Source organism: Struthio camelus, chromosome 2, assembly GCF_040807025.1.
Source record: "Struthio camelus isolate bStrCam1 chromosome 2, bStrCam1.hap1, whole genome shotgun sequence".
Lineage (NCBI taxonomy): Eukaryota > Metazoa > Chordata > Aves > Struthioniformes > Struthionidae > Struthio > Struthio camelus.
In genome coordinates this window covers 46,592,888-46,616,806 of record NC_090943.1, presented here as the reverse complement: position 1 = coordinate 46,616,806, position 23,919 = coordinate 46,592,888, and the positions used below count along the sequence as shown (strand labels likewise).

General features: G+C 41.2%; 1 protein-coding gene across 9 annotated transcripts in view; it reads right to left on the bottom strand.

Moving 5' to 3' along the window:
• The window catches only part of RBMS3 (RNA binding motif single stranded interacting protein 3), a 712,732-nt gene that overhangs the window by 150,076 nt on the left and 538,737 nt on the right, over positions 1-23,919 (bottom strand). For all 9 annotated transcript variants that reach the window (XM_068935481.1, XM_068935482.1, XM_068935483.1 and 6 more), the window contains one exon: positions 5,457-5,614. In XM_068935481.1, coding sequence (XP_068791582.1) covers positions 5,457-5,614 — 158 coding nt within the window. The remainder of the gene's footprint in view (positions 1-5,456; positions 5,615-23,919) is intronic.

The window sequence follows — 23,919 nt, the reverse complement described above, 5'->3', positions numbered from 1 at the left end:
GTGGAAAAAATACTCCCTTTGCCATTCATAGACTAGGAAGAGATATTCATTTGGACAAGTTCTCCTTATTTCGCATAAATGCTATCTTCTTCCAGTATGTCTTGCCTGTACATTCTTCATGTTCATTTCTGTTTGCAGAGGTTGTCCGATGACTAAATGAAACCTACATTGTCCTGAAATATGCTGAGAGATGCAAAACTTCCTTTAATGAAAAGAATATACAAATTAAAGGCAAGGCGCTCTCATTTTCCTTCAGTGCAGTCTGGAGCAGATTCATTTCTACTGAAATCCACACAAAATGATCTCATGTGAGGCTCAAAATCTTGTTTCCCATTTTCCCTTGCTCCCTTTCAGTCGCCGAGTCAAATATTATTTCCAAAGGCTAAACCTAATGCATGTAAAATGCAGATAAGCATGAGAAAAGTTTAATAAAAAACACATACAGGCAGAGAAAATCATCCGATTGAAAGCTCTACCAGAAGAGCTTTAACCATAAGACAAGGGTAGACCCAAAACAGGTGAATTCTCCATTACAGATCTCCCCAGATCAGTCATGAAGGAACAGCCATATCTCCTCAATATTTCCTTTCGCTCTGCAGTGATAGAGGAACTAACTGAGAATCTCTCGACTTTGGTCGTTCGCTGGGAACAGCGTCGTAACGTTCTTTTATGACAGTTTACGTTGGACAAATTCTCTCATGTTACTGGAAAAGAATAGTATGAACACAGTCATTTCTACCTAGACCCAGGCTGATTTATGCTACCATCTTCACATTCCCAGGCTAAGTATTTTACTGGTGCCTGTCAGCAGTGCAATACTTGACTGTCTAACTGTCAGCATTTCCTTCATAAATTTCTGTTTTCAGAGGCTTATGACTTTGTTGTAAATTGTCACTCGGCGGGTGAATCTTGCAAGGTCGTTTTAAATTACAAGACAGCAAACAAAATAAAAAAGTTAGTGGTTTCTAACACTTTCTTTGCACTTTATCATTTAAAAGGACCTATAAAATGCTTGCTCTGCTGTTCAGTTGAGTATGGTACATGTATGCATAGCGTTATTTATATTACTATCTCTGTAGGGAAGATTCTCATACAATACCTTAATAGTATTTTACTGTGGGGTTCTAAAGACCAATTTTTATTTCATTGGTTCAGGGGCATCAAGAAGTCCCTCCCCGAGGTACATCCCAATGCCTCTGTGCCCCAAGGTGAGCACACACGATGGAGTTCTTCAGTTAAACTCTCTGCACCAAGGGCTTATCAAAATTGCTCAGCCAAATTACCTCAGGGCTCCTAATTGTCTCTGTTCCTCCCTTTTCACCATTAAGGGCTTCATATCCATTTTCACGTTATGCCCTTGTAAGAGTAAGGTGGGGGCACTGCCTGGACTCCCGGCAGGGACGGATACACAAACACAAGGCACACTAGGGTCGATACTGAGCATTTATTACCTCTGTGTCTGAGCGGGGGTTCCCCAGCAATTTCCTGATCGAGGCAATAACGGAGCGGGAGAGCCCCTGGCACTGCTGAGCATCAGTCCAGGGCGAGGAACGCCGGTTTTTATGGACTATACACATGCACAGCAAGCATATTGAGCTCATCGCTGCTTCCAATTCAAAGCCCAGGTGCAGCGCCACACTGCCACGGGCTCAGCCACATGACTATGGGTCAACATGCCCTGTTGATGCCCCTTTTCCCGCAGAACGGTCTGGCTAGCTTCCATCGTCTAACTCCTCGACATTCTTCCGCATTTTCCCATACAGCCCTCCTACAGGTATTTTTCCTGGGATCCTGCCCCACCTGTCCTTCTCTGGGGTCTCCATCTCCCTGGAAGTGCAGCCCCAGTTCCAGCAATATTTTCATAGATAGATATACTGGGTTCACCAAAATTTGATCCAGGATGCAGTGCTGGATGGAAATTTGAGGGTCTCAAAGGTAACATTTTTGTTCCACAGGTCTCTCTAGCACCCGCAGTGTTGCTATCAGCCCCTTCCAGGGAGGCCTTTCAATGGAAATTTGTCACCACTGGCACTGGAATATTTTACAGATACCACACAAAGTCCTGAGTATGTTTGGGATTTCTAGTTTCATCGGAGATATCCAATTATAGATCAATTTCCTGGGTAAGATATAGGATTTGACAGATCATTTTTCTGACTAAAAGTAAGAATGTTCCTCATAATATCTAAACCTGCACTACCTTCCCAGATGATGGATTTGTTCAAGTTAAATTTAAAACACCTTTTATAGCACCTTTTCAACCGCCTTCAATTAAACCCTCGAATAAGGAAGGACAAAGCATCTCTCTTCTTCACAAATGCATCATTAAACTACCTGGCTGTTCTCTAACCCCTGGTGCTGCTGTCAGTTTTCTGCCTCCAAAGTAGCATCATCACTGACCCTCAGAAACCTCCCTCTCTAAATATTCCCCCTCTCATCTAGCCTAATATCACCAGTGCTTTGGATCCACTGCGTATGTCACTTCTCTATCTTCTCCCACCCTGATGCCTGTAACACAGTCCCTTTACTGGCCTGCTGAAAGCCAGGTCTTCCTGCATATAGTTACCTCTTTGTGAGTGAGAGTACATGCATCTTCAGGATGAAGTTGAACATTTCCCTCCCTGTTCTTAGTCAGCTCTCCCATCCAGTGACTCCAGCCTCCCTCAAAGAGACCGTCTCACTTACTCCCTAGCTCCGATCTTTTTACCCTCACCAACAATATTGCTGATGTCCAGTTTGCAAAAATCATGCCATAAGAGATCACAGATTGGTTCTAGAAATATATATATATCAGAAAAAGCCTTCAAACCTAGCTGCTTTGGCTTTTCTTCTTTGCTTTTTTGAAGATTAAGGACTATGCTTTTTACTTTTTGTTCTAAGCTCTGAGCAATCCACTTATAATTTTCAAATGAAAGATCAAATGCTGAAGTAACTAGGTGACTCTCAGCAACAGGGATTTAAGAAAAAAACCTACAGTTCTTAGTCTTGTGATGAAATTCCGTGTGAGGGCAATGCTGCTTCATTCCCTTTTCCTACGCACAAGCACCCGCTCCGATGGAGAGCTTAGCCAGGCAGCGCTGGCTTTGAAATACAACATCCAGGAAAGGTGGAGGAGGGCTCTCGAACTTAGGTCAACTCAGTTTCATTCAGATGGACTTCTAGGGAGCCACAGTTGAAAGTTTCCCTTCCCTGCCCCCTTGCTCATGACTTTCTTCCCAAAAATCTCCCCTGGGGATGTACCTAGGCACAGTTGGGTTCAAGCCACAGCAAAACTTTCTGGAAAGATTCAGGAAAATCTGTTCAGTTGCTTTTGAGGGGGGCAAATGAGAAGAAATGCTTTAGCAGCTTAAAGGAGAGAGTTAGTTTTGTGTGTGCATACTTTAAAAGAGGCTGAACTTCAGTGTGACCAGACGTTACTGAGATAAGTTTGATCCTAGAACATTTGAAGTTACCTAGGTTATAAATGATTAAGTAGCCACCTGCAGTACTATGAAACTGTGCTAATCATACACATTTAGGAGAAAAATCTGACAATAGCTGTCTACAGTAAGTCTTTACTTCCGATTGCCTTTTGAATATACTTATTTTGAGATTGACTATTTACATAATTGGGCAGAATCAAAAAGTGATTTTTAATCATCATAGCACTTAATTATAACTTTGAAATGTCAAATTTCAAAATTGCTAAATGATCTGGGTTTATGCAAAGCTAACTTTTTCTACTGTGTTTCTGTGGGTAGTTGAAGAGCATGGGTCAGCTCCACAGGCCGCTACACTGTGAAAAAAGGCTCCAGGTCTGAACATGTAAGGGCCAAGATCACCACAGTGGTTGCTGATCTGAGCTTATGAAATATTACCTGGACTGAAATAGAGCTGTCATCCCCTAGCTGTACCGTATTTATACCCACTTAGCGAGTGCTCACACTGTAGGTACACTAAAATGAACCCTACATGACTACAAGCAAAGCTAAACAAAATCATCTATTTTGAGTGACACACTATAAAAAGCCACTGAATAGCACTTTACTAGAAAAAGAAGATCATATGGTCACGTAACTAAAACTTGTACTGGCAATTCTAGTAGTGCAAAGACAAAGTTAAGAGTTAGCATTCAACTATGGCTATGAACTTCTTGAGAAATTCTGGCCTCATTCAAGTCAGGTTTGGCTGTATTCTTCAATAGAGCCAAGGTTTTACCCCTCTTATTGCTTGCATGCTGAATTACATAACCTTCACGTTAGATCACTATACGCTTTTTTGAAATGAGTTACATAATTAGATATATTCCCACAAAGCCAACTTTTAAATTGCAAATTTATCCTTGAGTTACACTAATCTATATCTAGTGAGCTAAAAAAATCATGTCATTAATTGTGGTAACGCATAAAGAACAGAATGCCATCTTTCACCATAAACGTTTTGCCTTTTTCCATTTGAAAACAGCCAATATCATCTTAACATTCTTTGTGCAAAATGAGCTTTTACATCAAGGACAGAGGTAACACTACAATGTCAGCTATCTTACAAGCTACCCTTTTATCATACAGTGCCCCATTTTCCTCAGTGGTGTTATGACACTAACAGAAATGCCATGATATATCAAGATACAGTACATTTCCAAGAAATTCACAAGATGACTCAGTCATTTCACCTCTTTACAAAGTACGACGATAGGATGCTCTGTAAACATATTGATTTGTGGATTTTTGTTTTGCTTTTTCTTTTGAAACAGAATACCGATTTGCAGCAAAATTATAGATCTCTCTTCTCCATGTTTGCTTTTTCTATCCCTTTCTATATATGGCTGTCTCTTCCTCAGCTTTCGAAAGGAAAACTATTTAAGTGTTTCTAGTTGAAGAGGATCTACGTAAATATTCCCCGAGAGTAAACATGGAAGCTTGTCTTTCTGAACTGACAATGAAATATACTGTAATAATATGTTGCCCGTTCAGTCTGAAATATCTGACTACTCTGATAGGGCTTGTTATACGCAAATATTTCTTCTTAACGTTTTCTCATAGGTTTAGGTTCCTTGCCATTTTCAAGGAAGCTATGTTTCTTCAGTTACAGTTCCTCTCCTTTGCTCTTTCAACTGAAAAATTTACTTTTTCCTGTTAAAAAATCTTTGCTGAACATTTAAACAGTTTCCTCACCAAGTGTGTGCTTTTGGCTGTAGGACATTTATTATTATCCAAGCTTGATACTGCGTGGATAGCTCACCATTCCTAGAGATTTTTATTTCCACATACATACATATAATGAACTAATTTTTGGAGCAATGAAATGAACATCCTTCTGCATTGGTATTATTCAGCTCAGTGGAAAGAACAGACACACAATCTGATAATGCTGCTGCTCTGCATATTCCATGGCTATAAGGCTTACAGAATAGACAGCATTTGCAAAGGACCAAAGCCAAAAAAATATGCATAAATCAAATAGAGTAAGGATTTCACCTGGCAAAGCCGACTCCTCTGCTGACTCCATTAGCATCTCTTAATATTCTGGTGGAAATGACATGTCCAAAGGGTTTCAGCATATTCTCCAGTTCCTGTTCATCCATGGAAACGGGTAAATTTGAGATGTATAGATTTGTGGGATCTTGCTCTTGTTGCTATGACAGAATAAGAGAAATATTCTCAGTTAGACTTAGCACAATAAAACAGCTTATGGCCCATGCAACGAAGGCTACTCAGAACAGAACCAAGCCAAGAATTTATAGAAGCATTAGAAGCAAAGCTGGACAATCTGTTCATGATGACAATGTATTTGCCAGATTTCTGCAAACTCTCATTCATGTGCTTAACTCTGTGCGTGACTGCTGTTACTGAACTCAGTGACACTACTCATTTATAGAAAATTGCTCTGATGCACAAGCGTTCCCGGATTGTGTCCTAATTTAGCAATGGATTGTGAAGAAAACATGATTTCCACAAATGTGCTGTTAAAATAAGTAAATAAAATTCAACACATGTTTTAAGCAGATGTGTTCTCCAGCCTGCCCGTTCAACCTGTTCTTCATGAGCCAGGCTGACTGAAAACAAGAACATTTTCCACAATACCTTTTAAAGTTTCTTATAAAATAACGTTTTCAGTGTGAATAACTGAGAAAATAAATTTGAAGACAGCTTTCTCTTTCTATTTCATAATTTTAGGCTAAATTTTTCATTTTGGCAAACACTCCTGCTTCTATTCTTGTTTGCTAAACTACTAAGAAGAAACATGAAAGAGCCACAGATGCAGTATGTAAAACAAGTGTATGAAAAACATTAAATAAAAACCTTGTCGACAGACAACCAGGTCCCAATTACATTAAATCAATTTAGTTAAGCCCTTGCAAGTCTCCATGGCCGTGGCTCCATGTTCATTGATACCAGCTTTACATACTATCAGATCACCTCTCAATACAAGGCAGATTTGGATCAGGCATGGATGCATAATTTTAGCTAATGCTAAATAAGCAAAAATGTGTTACAAAACCTTCATGCCGGCTGCAGTAAGACGGATAGTACCTGACGTGACATAAAGTCTTCTGAGATAGATTTTGTGAGATCTTTTTATTACATATTTGAATGGACAGAATTAATTCGCACTTGTTCAACGCTGTGGGATTCATGTGGTAACAGCACTGTCTTTTTTTGTTGTGAGGTGTCCTAAAAGCAGATTCACAGCCTTTGCAACACCTTGACCTTACAACAAAGAAACTACACAGAGTCCTGCAGCCACCTGTTCCTCTTTCACTGAACGGGCTTCAAATTACACCCCCAGTACAGTCAGCGCAGCCATGCCTTGTCAAACGCACAGAATCACAGGTGTATTCTGCTCTCCAGGAGATGTGCAAAGGCAGGACAGAATTAAGAGGTCTGCTCTTTCACTGCCTTACATCTTCAAGGCTGTGAAAAGGGAAGCAGAAATCCGAGTTCCAAGCTGTGACTCGCTTTATAGGGACATAAAGGACTAAACAAAGCCTAGCTTAGCTAAATATCAAAATCAGAAGCCAAGGAAGGCTGTTAGCTTTCCTTCCCCTGACCCTTTTGCATAAGAAGTGAAACTGCAACTGTGCACCAAAGGGTCCAAAATAAGGAGGTATGCAAGGCTTTTTTATTAATACTTGGGATTTTGACCTAAGAGCTGTGAACACTTGCCTTTGGACCTACTGCTTAATGCCTGTTGCATTTCACCTGTGCATCTCCAGATCTATCACCCCAAGAAACAACACATCACGGTGCAGCTTGAATTCACTACCACTTTACAAAGCAGAAGTAAAAAGAACAAGGAAGACACATTTTCAGCTGCAATCCATAAAAATATACCCAATTATTATCACACCTTATAGTGACGGGAGCAGAAGAGGGAAAAAACCACCAAATATACACAGTAGACTAAAGTTACGAGCCCCAAACCGAAAAAACATTCTTTCCCTTTCCAATCCCTGCAGTTACATTCTTTTCTCTCTCACTTCAGTTTACATCCATACAGATCAGAAAGCTAATTCCTCTCCAATAACTGAAAAATATCAGTGAGGGATTGGGACTGGTGCTGGTATTGATAGTGTGAGGGAAATGATGCAAGCAGTCCTGGAGGGAAGGTAGGCAAGCAAAAAGAGGGAATACGAGCTTCCGATTACCCTTTTAGCTTTGGGGGGGAAAAAGAAAAATCCTTCTCCTTTAATTTTTTCCACATCTCACTTGTCTGTATGCACACTATTTTAAGTTTTATTGCCTGCTACTTCTTTTTTCTTTTTCACATAGGCCAAAGACAAGTAAAGATACAGGAGATTAGGAAATATCCCCATTGTTGCTAAGTACTTTGAAAGTGCGGGCAATGGCAGCAATCAAAGCAGAGGCATTATAGAAGTAAACCAGGGTAGAAAGGTTTGCAGTTGCAACAGGCACAGTTTTTCAAAAACGATCACACTGTCATGCAAACTTCTACCTATGTATTGGTTAAGGACTTTGATTAATCAACCAATCAGTGCTATAACTTGCCAACTTTAAGAAAAGAAAAAAAGTTGCAATGTTATGCAGATGAGAGCCCCACAGCCAGAGGACAGGGTAACATCGAAAAAGCAGAGTTGTGCATCAGCAACTGCACAACATCCTTTACTTTCGCTGAAGCAATTCATCCAGTAGAAAGAATATTAAAAACGAGAACTTTTGACTACTCAGTTTTCAAGCTGTGGCAAACAAACAAAATAAATAAGAACTGCCGCCGAAGTGTTGTGCTTCTAGAATGAGAACCCATAAGCCCTTTAACTGTGCTAAGGATTAAACGCAGTCGTTTTAAAGATCCACGGAAAGTTTAGCTACACACTAAGGATGAATGACATACTAGCTGGCCACAGTCACTCTCTCACAAGGATTTGCCAATTACATCTTTTATCAACACGATAACCAAGAGCAGTAAGCAGACAGAGGGGACGCTCACGCTACCTTCACAACACAACAGCGTTTTCTAAGGAAGGGGGAAAAAAAAATTCCACGTTGTTTTTCCTTACTTTACAAATACAAGGTTTAGAGAAATACTCCTTTCCTTTACAGAGAAATACAACCCCAGAGAAACCACATCTCACACCGTACGCTGAAACAAGATGAAACGCCTTCCCAGCGACGAGGCCGTCGGAAGCGTCCCGAGCTTTGCGCCGTTAAGGAAACACTCCTCCCCTGGCACCGCACACCGCGGCTCTGCCTGGCGCAAGCTCTCAACGAGCCAGGGCCGCTCCACCACCCCACGTCGCGAGCCGCCTTGCTCAGCCTCGTGCCCCCGCCAGGCGCGCGCGGCCGGGCTGCCCCGGCGCGGAGGCTCCTCGGGATCGGCCGGAGCGGTGCAGCAACCCTCCGCTCCGCTGACGCACGCTCTCATCCCTTTCAGCCGAGGTCCCCGACTTCCGACGGGACGCGCACGCTCCCCCAGCCCCGGTGTCGCTGTGCAGCGTTTTCGTTCGAAAGAAAAGGCCCCCCAACTGTTGGAAATGTGTCTGGCTGCTGACGGGATGAGCCTAACCAGAACCACACGCCCAAGCACCCTGCAGACTACCACCCTTTTGTAATTCAGCTGCTCTACTGTCCGTTTCTTTCCTCAGTGAAGCATCGCATCCCAAGGCTGCAGGATTAGCAGGGACTTCGACATCGGGACCCAAATAGTGCGGCCCAGGCTCTAATTCATTTACTTCTTTCTACGGCTTTTCACCAGACTCCAAAAATGCTTCTTCGCACCTTGCGACGCTAAAATCCCATTTATTTCTCTGTCCAGACCCCCTTGAACAGTTATCAGGATGAAGATTTTCAAGTGAAAGAGCTGAAAGTTTTCAATGTGAAGGTCACGGATACTTCAGGGCCCTATTCTTCCCTTATGCCTGTACTACTTCATGCACGACGCGAGGGGGCTGGGCAGGGGCGAGCCACCTCCACCAGCCGTGCCCTTAGACACCTCCTCGCCGCCGGCGCAGGGCCGCAGGCCGCGAGCGACCTGCTGCAGAGCCCCCACCTCCACCTGCCTTTCGTGGTCCCTGTCCCGGCTCTCCTCCACCGGACTCTCCCGGGCGGTATGGGACTCTTTCCACACTGCTCAGGAGGAGAAGGGCTCTCAGCATAGCTGCTTTACTGACAGCCTGATAGAGGCTTGTGCCAGGGCACACCAGCACTAGCACGCTCAGGCCCTTTCACCCCGCCACGTGTGAGACAGGGCCACCCCAGCAGGCAAAGGCTGTACAAAACGCCACCACGCGCCAAACGCTGCTATTTAAGGGACGTACGACCTGGCCGAGGAGCTGCTGTTCGAACGGAAGGAGGAAGCGGCTGTGCGTGCCAGCTGCGAACGCCTCACGCTCCAGGCATGCCAACTTGCAAGCACAGTCTCAAGACACTCGCGCAAGCCTGCTCCTGGCCATCCTTGCTGAAGTGTATTTTAGCCAAGGTCTCCGATTCGGCAGCCCTGAGAGGGTCACAGTTTCCATGCACAGCTTGCAGTTGCACTGCGTCCCCACAAAAAATAGGGGTGAACTCAACCCGCCGGCCCTGGCCCTAATCAATCCCAGCATATTCTCACAATCATGACTAAACCCTTTCTGGAGTCTTGGTCTGTGTGTGTGCAGGGTCCTACAGAACAGGCTCCCACTTGAAAAAAGGCAATTAAGACGATTAATGGTCCTCTCCAGAGCATTGCGACAACTCTTTGCAGCTCCCTTTGCTCCCGCCCCAGCCTATTTCACCACCTTTGTAACCAAGTACCTCGCCTGCTCTGGCCGATGGGCTCCAGCAGCGTTAACAGCAGGCACACGTTGTAGTCATGCCACTCTGGCGGGGGGTGTGCGTATGCTACTGATAGGCACTCCAAAACTGGCCAAAAACACAGCTAGGAAGGTTTAAAAGTGTTAAGTGGGCAAATTAACAGTAGGTCTCAAAGAAGATTTCGACTAAATCTCAGCATTGGAGCATGTCAGACATTCAGCAGCAGGCATCTTGCTAAAAGACTCGGGAGTTCAGTAGTCAGGGGCAGTTGTACTGGAGAAATAGCCAGAAATATTGTCATCGCCTTTCAGTGAGAACTGACTCATCCAGCTCGCAAGGCCTGTGCCAAAGAGGTAGAAGAGCTTTATAGAAAAGAGGCTTTAAAATGCACTACCCCACCAACATTTGAAAATTATAAAACCCAGCGGAGGGCGTGCTGCAACTCAAATTTGCTGTTTGCTATGCTGGTCCCTCCCACCCACTCTTGAAAGAAAGGGCAACGCTCAGATGGGATTCTCCCTCCCATCTGGAGATAATCTTTGGAAGAACTTCATGAAAAGCCAAAACAACAATTTCTGCTGGTGCAAGAGGAGGCTGACACTCTTTACGTAGCGCATTCAGTAATGCGTTCTTTAAAGACACGTGTAGGGAGGGGTCGGTTGTTTTTGGCGACATTATTCTTCCCCTAGAAGGATCTCAAAACTCCTGTAATCTCAGTAGGACTGGAAATCAAGTGTATTTGCTTCATTCATGAATCCCATATAGCACTTCTTTTTATTCAACCTACATTATTACTCCTTGAAGCAGTTTGCTCTAGGAAGTTGATCATTAGTTCAGAGGATTCCTTTTTCCATCTTCCAAACTTATTCTGGGAACGTCAAGATTATAACATTGTATGCGCATTGGCACAAGATTCTTAAGCCCTCTTCTTACAGACACACTCAAAACTTATATTTATGCTTTTCTTGTCTTTAATAAATTGGGACTTCATCATGTTAATATTCATATAGATCAATACTGGAGCTCACCTTTAGCAGCATAGTCTTGTCTTCCTGAACATTTTAGATCTAGATTCAAATCGCTCTAAATTAGTATTTCCTCCAAGTTAGTTCATCTCTGTCTAATGGTCAGTGCCCAAATGTTCAGGCTATTTGCATAAAATTTTTCTCTTCTTTCAAGATCTGGGTCCAACTTCTGTCTCCCCTTAACATAAAAATAGTTCCACTCGTTAAGGAAAAAAATCATTTTAATGGGACCATTTATATGAAACTAGATCATTTATATGGAAACATTTATATGCTATTTCATAAATTTCATATTGTTTGCTCAATATTTTGAAAACTATAGCTGTTTGGCAGCATCAGTCTCATCTTCAATTTATTAGATTATTTCTAAACTAGATTCTATACAAGCGACCGAGCTTAAATGAAATTTAGAGATAGCATGTAATACTTTCTCTCGGTAGATTCACATTCAATATCTCTTCTTGTTGTTTTCTTATTAAAAATTTACCTTTTTAGTACTAGAGATCCTAAGAACTTTCCAGGACATCCGAAATAGGTATTCATTGGAAAGCTGATTCAATATGCATTTGATCAGATTCATATAACAGAAATCTGAATTAAAAGATTTTTCCAGAGTTCTATTTTTTCCCCATTTACTCCTGCTGCTTTTTCACATTGGAGTTAACGTGGCATACTTTGCACATACGTAAAAACTGCCTGTTTTTCACCCACAGTAAGCTACTGAATTTATAATTCAGGTATCTAACTACAGATCTAACACCTAATTTTGGTTGCTAACATTTGGAAAAGTTCTCTCTTCACTGGCCTAAGCAAGGATGCTGTGATGCTCCTAGCCTAGGTATCACAGTTAGATAGGATGGACACGGGCTGGTATTGTGAAAGTCAAAAGAAAGTCACCCCAAACTCCCCCACTTCCCAGTATCAGAGAAGGGATGGAACAGAGCCCTTTTGCTCCTTCTTAAAGCAAGGGAAGGCTCTGGTGTGGTCTGGCGTGCCCGCTTAATGGTTAGGGCCTGGGATTCCTCCAGGGTACATCTGCAGGGCTCCTGTGAATCAATGAAGATGCACTGATCTGAACCAAATGATAGTAGCTCTGTTTTCAGGGATTGTATAAAGGAATTTATAATATAAAACAAAGCAAAATAAAATTTAAAAAATCAAAAACATACAGCAGTGGTCCAGATCATTTAGACTTTCGGAACTGTTAATGACATGCTTTGAACCATTATCGCAGTAACACAAGGTGAACAGAATGAATCAACTGCCACTGCCAGGGTTCCTTTTAGCTTTTTCATGTGTATTTGCTTCCCTTTGTGTGGGCACATTTTTAAGATTGTGGACAGCTAAATCAATGGCCAGTTAACTATTGATCCCTGGTTGGTTGAACTCCCTTATCAAGCTGCACACCAAAAGGCTTACAGGACTGCTCAGAAAGCCCAAACTTTACATGGATTTTATTAGTGCATTAAGTACAAAAAATCCTACACATACAGCAGAAAAAAAGTATTAAAAGATATGCAGACCTTCTTGACAAGTCTTTCCAAAGCTCTTTCCAGGCACTGCCTGAAGCGCTAGCTATTTCCTCTACAGAGACTCTGTCTAAAGACTGATATTCTCACCGATGAAGTACTACAAAGCAGAAGATACTGCGATATTCAAGATGTTTATTTTGTCTTACAACCTTCAAAACAGTCTAGGTCTTGTTTGATGGCCCTTAAAAGGCTCTACTACGTCAAGAGAGACTTCACATCCTGAGACATCCTCTTCAACCCTAATATATCTATTTCACAGTTATAACTGTGCCTTCTTTGACCAAATGGTGACTACATGTTTTATGAATGAGCTTCCCTCCCTTCCCAACCCTATCCTACTTGTACACTTCCATAGTGCAAAATTTATTAGCAACTTGGTTTTCCCACAGCAGTGCAGGACATCAGGCCTTGGCATAATTATGCAGCTACAGCACAGAAATAGTTAAGCTCAGTCCACTGAATGTTATAAATATATTTAAAACTAAAACTGCAGCCTACGTTTTCTGTATGAGCTTGACTGTCACCAAGTCAAAGCAGCAGCCTGGCAGCAACAGCATGGACACTTTCAGAAGAGACACAGTGGCTGTCCGCATGAACATAAATAAAATACCCAGAAGTGCTTATCTGAAGAGAAGTATTTGCCCAATTACTTTCAAAATAATTTTACTATTACACAAGTAAATTTGAGCATTTCTGAACATTATGAGGACCCAAGAAAAGTTCTGCTATTTAGGTACTTTGCCCGGGATCATCCATTCAGAAAAGAGAAATGGGACTTAGATGTCCAATCTTATGTGCAATCACTGAAACATTCTTTATAGTTACTTCTTAAACAAGCCATAGGTTAAAATTTGTCCTACCAAATTTTTTCAAAAAATTGCAAACAAGCAAATTCATAAGTACGTGACCTATAAAGAGAAAAAGCAGAAAATTATTGAAGGAAATGATTTACCACAAATACTTAACATTAGCTCCACAGTGAAGTATTATTTATAAGTACTGTTTTAATTAAAAACATGAACTTTACAAAGAGTTCACAGTTTATATATGCTCAGAATTTCTTCTCACTGTGCAAACTATCAGAGAGCTGTGCCGTGCTGTGTAAGCTGGACTCAGCTTTCTTTTAAATGAGTTTGCTCATGGAAAGCACAGCATTTGCTAAAGCTAAACATCGCTGGAACCGAATTGTTATTGGTCTGTCCACCGTAGTTGTTGCAGAACCATCCCTCATGCATTTTATCTGTCAACGGTGATTTGCTTTGCCCTTCATCTTGTATAGCAAATATGGACTTGAGTCACTATGGTCTCTGCCTTCAGAGCGCTGCATAAGATACATGGCACCTTCCTCCATTTCCATGGGACGTGATCATAACCAGAATTACCACAGACTGATATAAAAACCTGTTCTTTATACTTTTATAATTTCTAGGTCAACATTTTTTATAAATCCTTGCTTTCTAGTTTTCCTAGAACAAATTCCTGCGGTTTCAAACTCGTACAGCATAGTGCAGCCAAAAAGGTAACTAAACCTATGCAAAAATTCCTTTGTCACAACTTTTGTTTTGTCCACAAATTTTTGTGCCTCCACAATCACTTTCATACTATCTTAAAGATTGCTTTGCTATTCCTATTCCTTTTCTAGTAAGAATCAACTCATTACCTCGGATTACCTGAAGCTCAACTATAACAATTTCTGAAATACTACATAATCTCCTATATGTGAGCCTGAAAAAGAAACTCACTGGTGACCTCTGGAAGCAAAAGGCTGCGCTGCCAGATGAACTGCAATCTAAGTTTGACACCTTAACTATTTATTTTAATTTGTCACCAGCTGTGTTCCAGTGAACTTAAGACACAGTGTCCTATTGCAAGTTAGACGATATTGTATCAAGTATGTTTATTTGCTTTATACTATACTGGGTTAATGACATGCTGGTTGATGTATATTCTCCAGGATTTTCTTACTGATTTAGACAGGAGTCAAGCCCTTTGCCCCTGCACAGAGTCAATAAATCTTGCAATTTAACTCCTAGTTTTCACATTCTCACTGAATTATATTTTACATAACATTAACCCACACAGAGGGTGTATTTGTAGGCATGTGTGCATATACATATTCAGACACAGAAAGGGGAGGGTACAAGAGAGATTAGTTGATTTACAGAGGACATAGCATGAAATCAGGCAACAGCATAAACCTTTCATTATTGATAATTAAGGAAAGAAAACGTGTTTTAGTCAAACACCATATCCACTAAATCAATTAAATCAAATTAAGGGCTTAATTTAAACTGCTCTTAAAACAAACAAAAAAGATCATAGACATATGTACAAAACACATCCCTCCGTCATAGATTATTGCAATTACGTGGTATTTTGAAGAACATGACACATATTGCAAAAAAAAAAAAAAAAAAAAACTGTTTAGTAGCACTACTTACTTATTTAAAAAAAAACTGCAGTGCCAGTAACACTAATCAGTTGGAATGCATTTTTTATATGCAAACTGTTCAGTGTAAAAAAATCCTGATATAATACTTACAGAGAAATATTATAACATTTTTTGCTCTATTTAAGATCATAACACTTCCAAACAATGCAAATAAAGGCAAAAAGTTACAACATGGAAATCGGATGATATCAAACTTTTATGTGAGGTTTACAGTTGTCCTTTGCATGAGCTGAAACATGCAAAATTACAACAACAGATTCTAGAGTGAACAAATGAAATAATTACAGAATTCCTAGATCTCACTCTCTTTGGCTACATTTACCAAGGCAGCAACGCTCAAGCCATGGTCTCAAGATCCTTCTAGCTTGCTGGGCTATTTTCTCCTCCTTAGCTTCTAGTCGAATCTCTGTTCTTATGGCAGCAACATCAGACCCAAACTATTATGAATTACAGTGGAAATGTATGTTTGCTTCCCAAATCTAGCTCAGGATACAATGGCACCACTTTCTCAACAAAGACAGAATCTGGCACTGCAGAGGATAACTGCTGGGTTGGGTTGCTCAAACTTCAGATTTAAGCAGACAGATAAACCTATGGATAAAAGTATATAATTTGTGGAGGTTGTACCAAGTGTTAGAGTAGAGGCTGCACGTCACTCCTCAGGCTCAAAAAGAGAAGTTATGGGACTTTCCAAATGGTGAGAATGTGGCAGAGAAGAGGGCTCTGCTGTTTGATCTTCTAGTGGCATCAGATGCCACAATGAAGCAGCAGAGGCACAAACTAAAGAGGCTTTCATGCATGTGTAAGCTGCACTTGGGCCAGGTGCCTTTAGGACTTTCTGTCTGCTATTACCAGCAGGTGTGCTCCATAAGGATAAAAGTGTTTGCTCTGCCAAGGCCTAATCCCTCTCTCATTGAACTCTACAGCAAAATTTTCATCGGCCTCACTTGGCAGTATCAGGCGCTGTGCTTGGAAAATATTTTAAAAACATGTACAGATGGGTGCATAATAAAGATGCATAAACAAGCGTGTACATCTCTTCCGATGTTTTTCACGTATTTATTGTTTGCCTTCAATTTTCCAAGTTTCCAGCAAAATGAAGTCATAAAATAGACTTGACATCTATCCAAGCTACATATGCTTGGATATAGTCCACACAGGGTTAAACTATTGCCCACGTTTTATCTATCTGTAGATCAAATGACACTTATTTGTTTCTTTCTGAAGCTTCCCTAGGCTGAAAGGGCTAATTCAGGAAATTCATGTTTCTTGGTGTAAAAATGCCAGAGAGTTGGCATTTAACTGTCTATATACTTACACTAGAAAGATTGCAGCTACTATTTAGGGTAGTAAATTATTAGCATTGGGAAATCATTAGAAACTTCAAGAGGACTTTCTAGGACAGTATATTGCTTTTTAACTTTTGACCTATTGACACAAAGGCGAATTCAAGCAGCGTGTAGATCCCATGTGATTGCTTGTGAAGAAAACCGATTGCTTTCTTTTGTCAGGTTTTACGTTACTTCCTATAAACCATAAACGAAGTCAGAATTTTCTTGTCTGGGAATTCCTGTTGGGATAAAGGTTGAGGTCTACTTAGCCTAAGTCCATACAGACTGCTAGTGAACACTTATTCATCTTGATGCACATGCCAAAAATGGAAACTTACTAGTCCTCAAGGATGCATCAATTTTCAGGGAGTCTGGATTGTTTTAACTACTACAGAAACTTAAGAAAGAATCTATATAGATACTGCTTAAGGAAAACAATATCCACCATAAAATAGTCTTGATAGTTTCATTTTGAGAAATCTGTACTTTACGCAGACAAAAATGCCATTCCCATTTAAGATCAGGTACAATTCACAAAAATACTGTACAAATACTTGCACTTTTCATAAATGCATCAGATAGATAGAAAAAGGCAACCAAGTCATGTTTAAAATAAGACAGCTGAGGGTTAGCCCTCAGAAGGATGAGAGACACAGTGATGTCACATTTTCTTAGCGTGCAGAATTCCTGATGATGAGTCAGCACGTCCCTGCAAAGGGTTTAGTGTAAAGGCCTTGAAAAATTCACTTGCCACCCTCACAGATGACAACAAGGAAATATTATCAGTAAGTGAATGAACTAAAACTTTGTTTTATTTAAAAAAGAAAACATTAAAATAAAACAAGAAGCCAGCATTGAATTCCTGTGATGATCTCTGTTGAAACACCTTGCACAGAAGCAACTGAGCTATCTGTACTCTCGTCACCACTCATCACAGTAACTCTTGCTCTTCTCATGTGATGAAATTCCCCAGGTAAAGAAAGTTGCCCATGTTCTCCATCTTACAGCCCCCTATATAAATATCCACGAGCTTTTCTACCTCTGACTCCTCAGGAGGGGTTCCCAGGTGAGCCTGCGCTGTCCTGACTTCCTGAGCCAACTGGCTGCTCTATATATCTCTTACAGCCACACAACAGAAATAACAGGCACCATTTTGGGGGAGGAAAGGAGAGACAACGTCTCTATGTTCCCCCTTTCTTCTTCTTTCTTCCATTCCCCTGCTACAACACTGGCTTCCCCTACACTTCAGAGAAGACATAGCACTGCAGTGGGAATGTCAGCAGGAGCCAACAGCAGGGAAATGACAAAAAAGGGGTTAATGACAGTGCTAAAACCCTGCTCTTTTGCATGATCCTGTTCTCTCCAGATTGTAGACTCAGAGCTGCTGGCACTGTCCTACTACATCTTTGTGGCCGGTGAAGTCAACTGCCCCACAGCTGTGGTCAGTGTTGAAGAGTGGAGCCTTGAGCACAGGTGGTTGGTAGGGGTAAACCAAGAGGTGTGGGACTGCCTCCCCCATCTCTGACCTCGGCTGAACCAGGGCAATGTCCAGCTCCAGGGGAGGAGCACAGGCTGAAAGCAATGAATAAGAAAAGCACAGCAACGACAGAAAGGAGGGAGGCATGAATAATCCATTGCTGCTTTCCCAAGAGGCCACCATAAAACAGCAGGAGAGGAGATACCACATCAGTCTCCAGGTAGACAACATAGGGAACAGGTGCCAGGTATCTGTCATTCCTACCAGCCCATTGGAGGAGACTGAGATGAGCAAAGCATCAAGGTCTCCCTTCCCTGACACAAAAAATCAGGACCACTGAGGAAGAAAGCATCGTCTGAAGTTTTGAAGCTTTGAAGAAAGCATCATTTCTGTCTATGCTTTGCATAGACGGAAAATTGGGATCTGAGTGACAAAATGCATCTGTTAGAAGTCTGGGGAAAGCCAGGTAGAGCAGCAGGCACCTGTACAGCTCTAAAGTATTGTGAAAAAAAAAGGACAGAGCAGTACGAGAAAAACGTTTCTTCTCTTGCCAGTAGATGAAAGTGGAAAGGAAAGGGAATTTTATTGTGCTTAGCCGCCTACAAAGAATATAGCCTCTTTGCAAGATGTAGTGCAACTAACCAGAAAGGAGTCTCTGAAATTCTCTAACTTCCCTATAACAAGGATGAGAAAGAATGAGAAGCATGAGTTTTTCCAGTGAGTTTTCCTATAAACTGTTTGTTAGTTCCTTCCACCTTTCATATCAGCTAGAAAGGTACAGTCTTCCGAGCAGTCAATGCTGACAAAGTTTTCCAAGCCAATGAATGTTTCAGGCTGCATATGCATGTGGAAAAGACAGAGTCAACATTTTTCTGCAAGAGGAAGCAGAAAACCACTCAGAAATTGGAGTAGGTATACCTAGGCATAGCAAGACAGACGACATGGACAGTTCTGTCTACTTAGAAAGTATCAACATAAAGAAGAGCAAAGTTTTGCTGAGCCATAAGGCACTGCAATCTGGTCCCATTGTGGAGAGAAAAAAGAATTACCCTATGGAAAAAAAAAAGGTGCGAAAGGGCATTTGTGTTGTTCTTTTAGCAGAAATGAAGAACTTCAAGAAGGCTGATAACCAAGGACCTCTGGCCTTTGAAATGAAATAATGCATGCAAGTTGTCTGCCGTCAGCTGGTGGGACTGCACCAGAACATCGATGGCCGGACAAGAAGCCACATGGTACAAAATTGTTTCAGAAAGCTGTGGAAAAGCTCAGGTGCGTTGCTGCATGAAGGGTGCCTTCCTGCAAAAGCTTGTGCAGTTCAGCTTCTTAGTGATCAATAGAGCAGGAGATAAACAGTATAGGAATGATATAAGATGATACAAGAGAACAGTATAGCAGAGATGGAAAGAGACTACAAGTCGAAATTCAAGACAGAGTACCGTGCTTGTACTAGAGTACAACATGTGACCGATCCCTATGAGAATGAAGAAAGAAAGAAGGAAATGTTCCAAGTCCTGTAACTCTATTTTTCCATCTGTTTCAAGAAACCTGGACCTAGCCACTCTGCTTAGCGCACAACTGGCTCCTACTGCCAGCAGTGTCAATGATTTGCTGGGCTGTACTGAGCTGACCTATGAGAAAATGCATTAGCGTTCCAATATTGAGCCCTCGGTGGCTCATGCTCATCTGCTCTTCTTACCTCACATTATGGTATTTCATCTGTGCCTAATATATACGTGTGTATATGCACGCTTGCATGTGTATATGTATCAGAATAGTGGGTATAAGTATATAACTACAGTTATACATTACATATGTAACAACAAAATATATTATACACATAAAAATGCAGACCAATTTAAGCACGCTTTCAGTTTTGAAAATCTGGGTAAACAGATGTCTATGTGTAAAGACATACTTCCAAAAATGGAGGCATATTTACAATTATGCATTCATATGTGCGTGTGACTGTGTATACAGAGAAGCTATCCATATATATAGAAATTTAATGTTCTTTGCTGGTGTTATGTGTGTGCGATTGCATATATCTGTATGTAATCGTATTTTATATATATTTGTGTATGTATATAAATCATTCATATAAAAATGATGGATGTATCAATCCAACAGATGAAGGATGTTATTATCTCCTTTCTTACTTATAAATCATAAGCAACTCTAACAGCTTATTGCAGTAATAAAACTGTGAGACAAGATACATAAGGCATTCCTTAAGTCCTAGACTGGAAAGGAAGTATAAAGATGCTCACACATTTTTCTGGATAGAGTGGATGGTCAGGATCTAAAAACAAAGGGGAATCTACTGCAGGGTGTAAGAAGGAGTGGTATGAGTCTCCTCTTGAGGACAGCAAAAGCTGGACCAGGTTCTTGTGCTGGCTTACATGTGATCCAATGGCTTTAGAATCTTATTTTTATAATAAATAAATAAATAAATAAATAGCACTAAATAAAGAAACTTCAACTGAAGTACGCTTCTGGGCTCTGGATTAGCTTTCCTAGGTGCTGTGTTTATGACCTAGGTTTCAGCGAAAAAAAAAGCTGAAAGCCTGCCGCTGAGCATCTTAAAATCTCAGTCATCTAATGCGGCAGGCACCAATATGGCAAAGAACTAGAATGAGAGAGCACCACTTTTTCATATAAATTAGGAGTGTTTTATCAGAGCCAGACTCCTTGTTCCAAAGCTTATCCTTGCTGATACTAGTATCAGCAGTTGATGACATAAGCAGAAAGTTACTCAGTACTTGGGGAATGACTTCAAACATTTTTGAGGAGCTAAAATTCAGTTGTTCCTAAAGGAAGTAGGACTGAAAGGTATTATTGATGATATCTTTAAACGTACGCCTGTGAAATTGGAGAGTTTGCTTGCGAAGTCCACGTCGTGATTGTAAGAACTCTTTGCGGATTACTGGAAATTGCTTATATCGCTGGATGTATGTGTTTTTCACAAGCCATGTAAACACTTTACACCTAAGGGACCGAACTTGCTAGTTTGAGGTCTTGAGATATTTGTGCTCAGCTCAGCCTTGCTGGGCAGATCAAACTAATGTTACGTGTATTCTGCAGGCCACATGCAGGAAAAACAAGAAAAGAAAGTCCTACATATGGGGCTAGCAGTCTCAGAATCTGCCTTGAAGTTCAGCCTTCCTCCTTCAGGGAGAGGATGAGGCTGGTGCACCGAGAGAAGCATCAACAAGCTCTGTAGCTTATTTGCTTTTTAAGGGAAATAGTTTCAAGTTTTGTGATCCTATTTTTATAGATCAATCAACTTAACCTGCTAGACTGCCTTCAACAGGTTTTTGACATATTCCAGTGTGTTTTGGAAGACGAAGCAATTCCCAGAGAAAGGGAAAAGTTAAAGAGTAGAGCCATTTATATTTACTCTGTTACCTACTTACTTCAAGACCTAAAATATTAGAAGAATTCAAAATACTAAAGTGTGGGGAAAACATTTTGAGGGATCCAACCAAACCAGTAGGCCATGCAGTGGAATAGCAAGAAAAAACAAGATACATAATCATAATCAGCTTCTGCCACTTGAGATACACGTCGAAAATCACGATGCACTGTCCCAATGTAGCTGATCCCCTCGTAAGTAAAAGATTTCACTACTGTTCAGTTCTGCTAATTCTGGCATCCTTTCCATAAGCACTAAAATTAATATTAAGAAAAAGAAGTACTATTCAGAGACAAAGCACATTTGAAGCTAAGGCCCTGACTACTTGGGACAATTAAAGTGCAGCCTGGGTATATTAATCACAGTCTTCTGGCCCAATTCCAAGTTGGGCAATTACAATCTGCCTACCTAAAATTCTCCCCAGAGTTTCACATGCAAGAGTTATTTGGGATTTCCTTCCTATAAAAAGTGTTGTTTAGTGCAGCCAGTAAAGACTGGTTTCATTCAAGTGAGGGGTGCATGACCCACATCACTGACTATAGAAAATGTGTAAAAGCACTTTGGGGTCCTTCAGGAAGAAGGACACTTATTAATTACATGGTCATTTTAGAGCACTTTTATTATTATAAGAGGAAGTATTCCTATCTAGATGTTGCTTCGCATGCCTCCTAGTAACGAAGTAGTCCAGAGTTTGGACTCTTTTTTTTTTTTTAATTAAATTAGGTTAGGTTATTCTTTCTGTAAATTTAAGATGATAGATTTGAAACGCAAGCACTGTATCACTAGGACAGTTTAGAAAAACGTACACAACTTCTTCTACTTTGAAAATGATTCAGATCATTTTTGAGCCAAAAAAGATTAATGATTTATTATGGAGCTCATTAATCAAAAATTGTGTGTGCATTTTTTTTTAAAGGACCAATTCCACTGTTCAAGTCAATTAGGTCCTCTAAAGCTATTACATTGGGAAGGAGCTGCAATATTACCGAGACTTCCTGCAATATTGTTGAGACTTCCCCGAGTGTATTTAGAGTGTAAAATAAATGCTATTATTCAGGAGATACTGAATTGCTAAGCTTCTTAAATTTGTACAATTGGGAACTTGAAGTACATTAAAATGCTGAAACTCATTAAGAGCCCTTTTCACAGCTGCAGAATCGTTGGCATTCACAGCCCAGCTCCGAACAATGCAACACTCCCCACACCTTCGAACAGGGCGACTTCCGCTCCGCCAGCGCCGCTTTAATGAACCACTGAGGCAGAACTGGTATCTAACCTCTCCGTCAACCTCCTCCATTGAGTCAGAGAAACAAAAAGCCACAACAACGCTAATATTCTGAACAGAAAAACAAAATGTACTCGCGTACTGTACTAACCCTCCCCCAAACTCAAAAGCCGGAGTTAGCACTGGCATTTTGTTTGAATGCGATCTAATTTTCTCCCTTTTATCAATAACAAATAAAACACCTTCAGAGACAGAAAACAGCCTGTGTTTTTCTTCCGTGCCACCCACCAAACTGCACCCAAGTAGAATTTGCTTCCTTGGGTGTCATTTTTCTGGGACAAAAGGACAGGACTCCGCATTTTAGTGGAAGTTTTTGTTAATGCTACTACGATTGCTCTGTAGGCTGAAAATGTCCTCCTGCCCTGCTCACCCAGGGGCTGGATTTTGCAACTGCAGAGTGGCTCTGCAGCTAGCAGCCAGAGTCCCCTGCCAAACTGCAGCCGCTCCATATATATTTCCTAGGCGTGCTCCAGCAGATGTACAGAGCCGACTGTCAGAAGACAGCAGCTTCTCAGAGTTAGCCAAAATGAAGGCCTTCTCTGACTGCATCGGGATGGCCAGCGCTCAGCTTTTCCCAGCTACAAGCCAGTTACTTCGCACACTGAGCAATTGCAAACGGCACTTAAAGACAGACTGCCTCTCTGATCTGGTAACGGTACTGTGCCACACAAAACAGCCAGCCTCCTCCTCAGTAAGGAGGGCCACAACCATGACTGCAGTATCTAGCACTCCCACCGAGCATGGGGTGAAGAAGCGCAAGGCTTAACAACTGTAGCGTGCATTAGTCAGATTTCTGCAGCTGAAGAATCTGCTTCTAAGTAAATTTCCACTGGGCCACCTACTATGCTTCCTTTGGTATTTAAAAAATAGAAGAAAAAAAAGTCCAGTAACCAACCAAAAATTAAGTCTGAGTAAGAACTACGAGAACAGTGACTACTCCAGAGGTTTCACAAGCTTCATAGTAAGCTTGGTACTGGACAAAACGGAAACAAACAATCCTGGGACTACTATTTAGCTTGTTCAATTCTATGTGCAAACTATATCTATTTATTCCACAGCATCCCCCAATGGATGGATTGTCTCCCTGAGAAGGGGAAATTGCTCCCTTTCCTGCTCTAAACATTTTTGAAAGGAATGTAGGAAAGTGCAATGCCAAACTGGTGAAGAAGATTATGT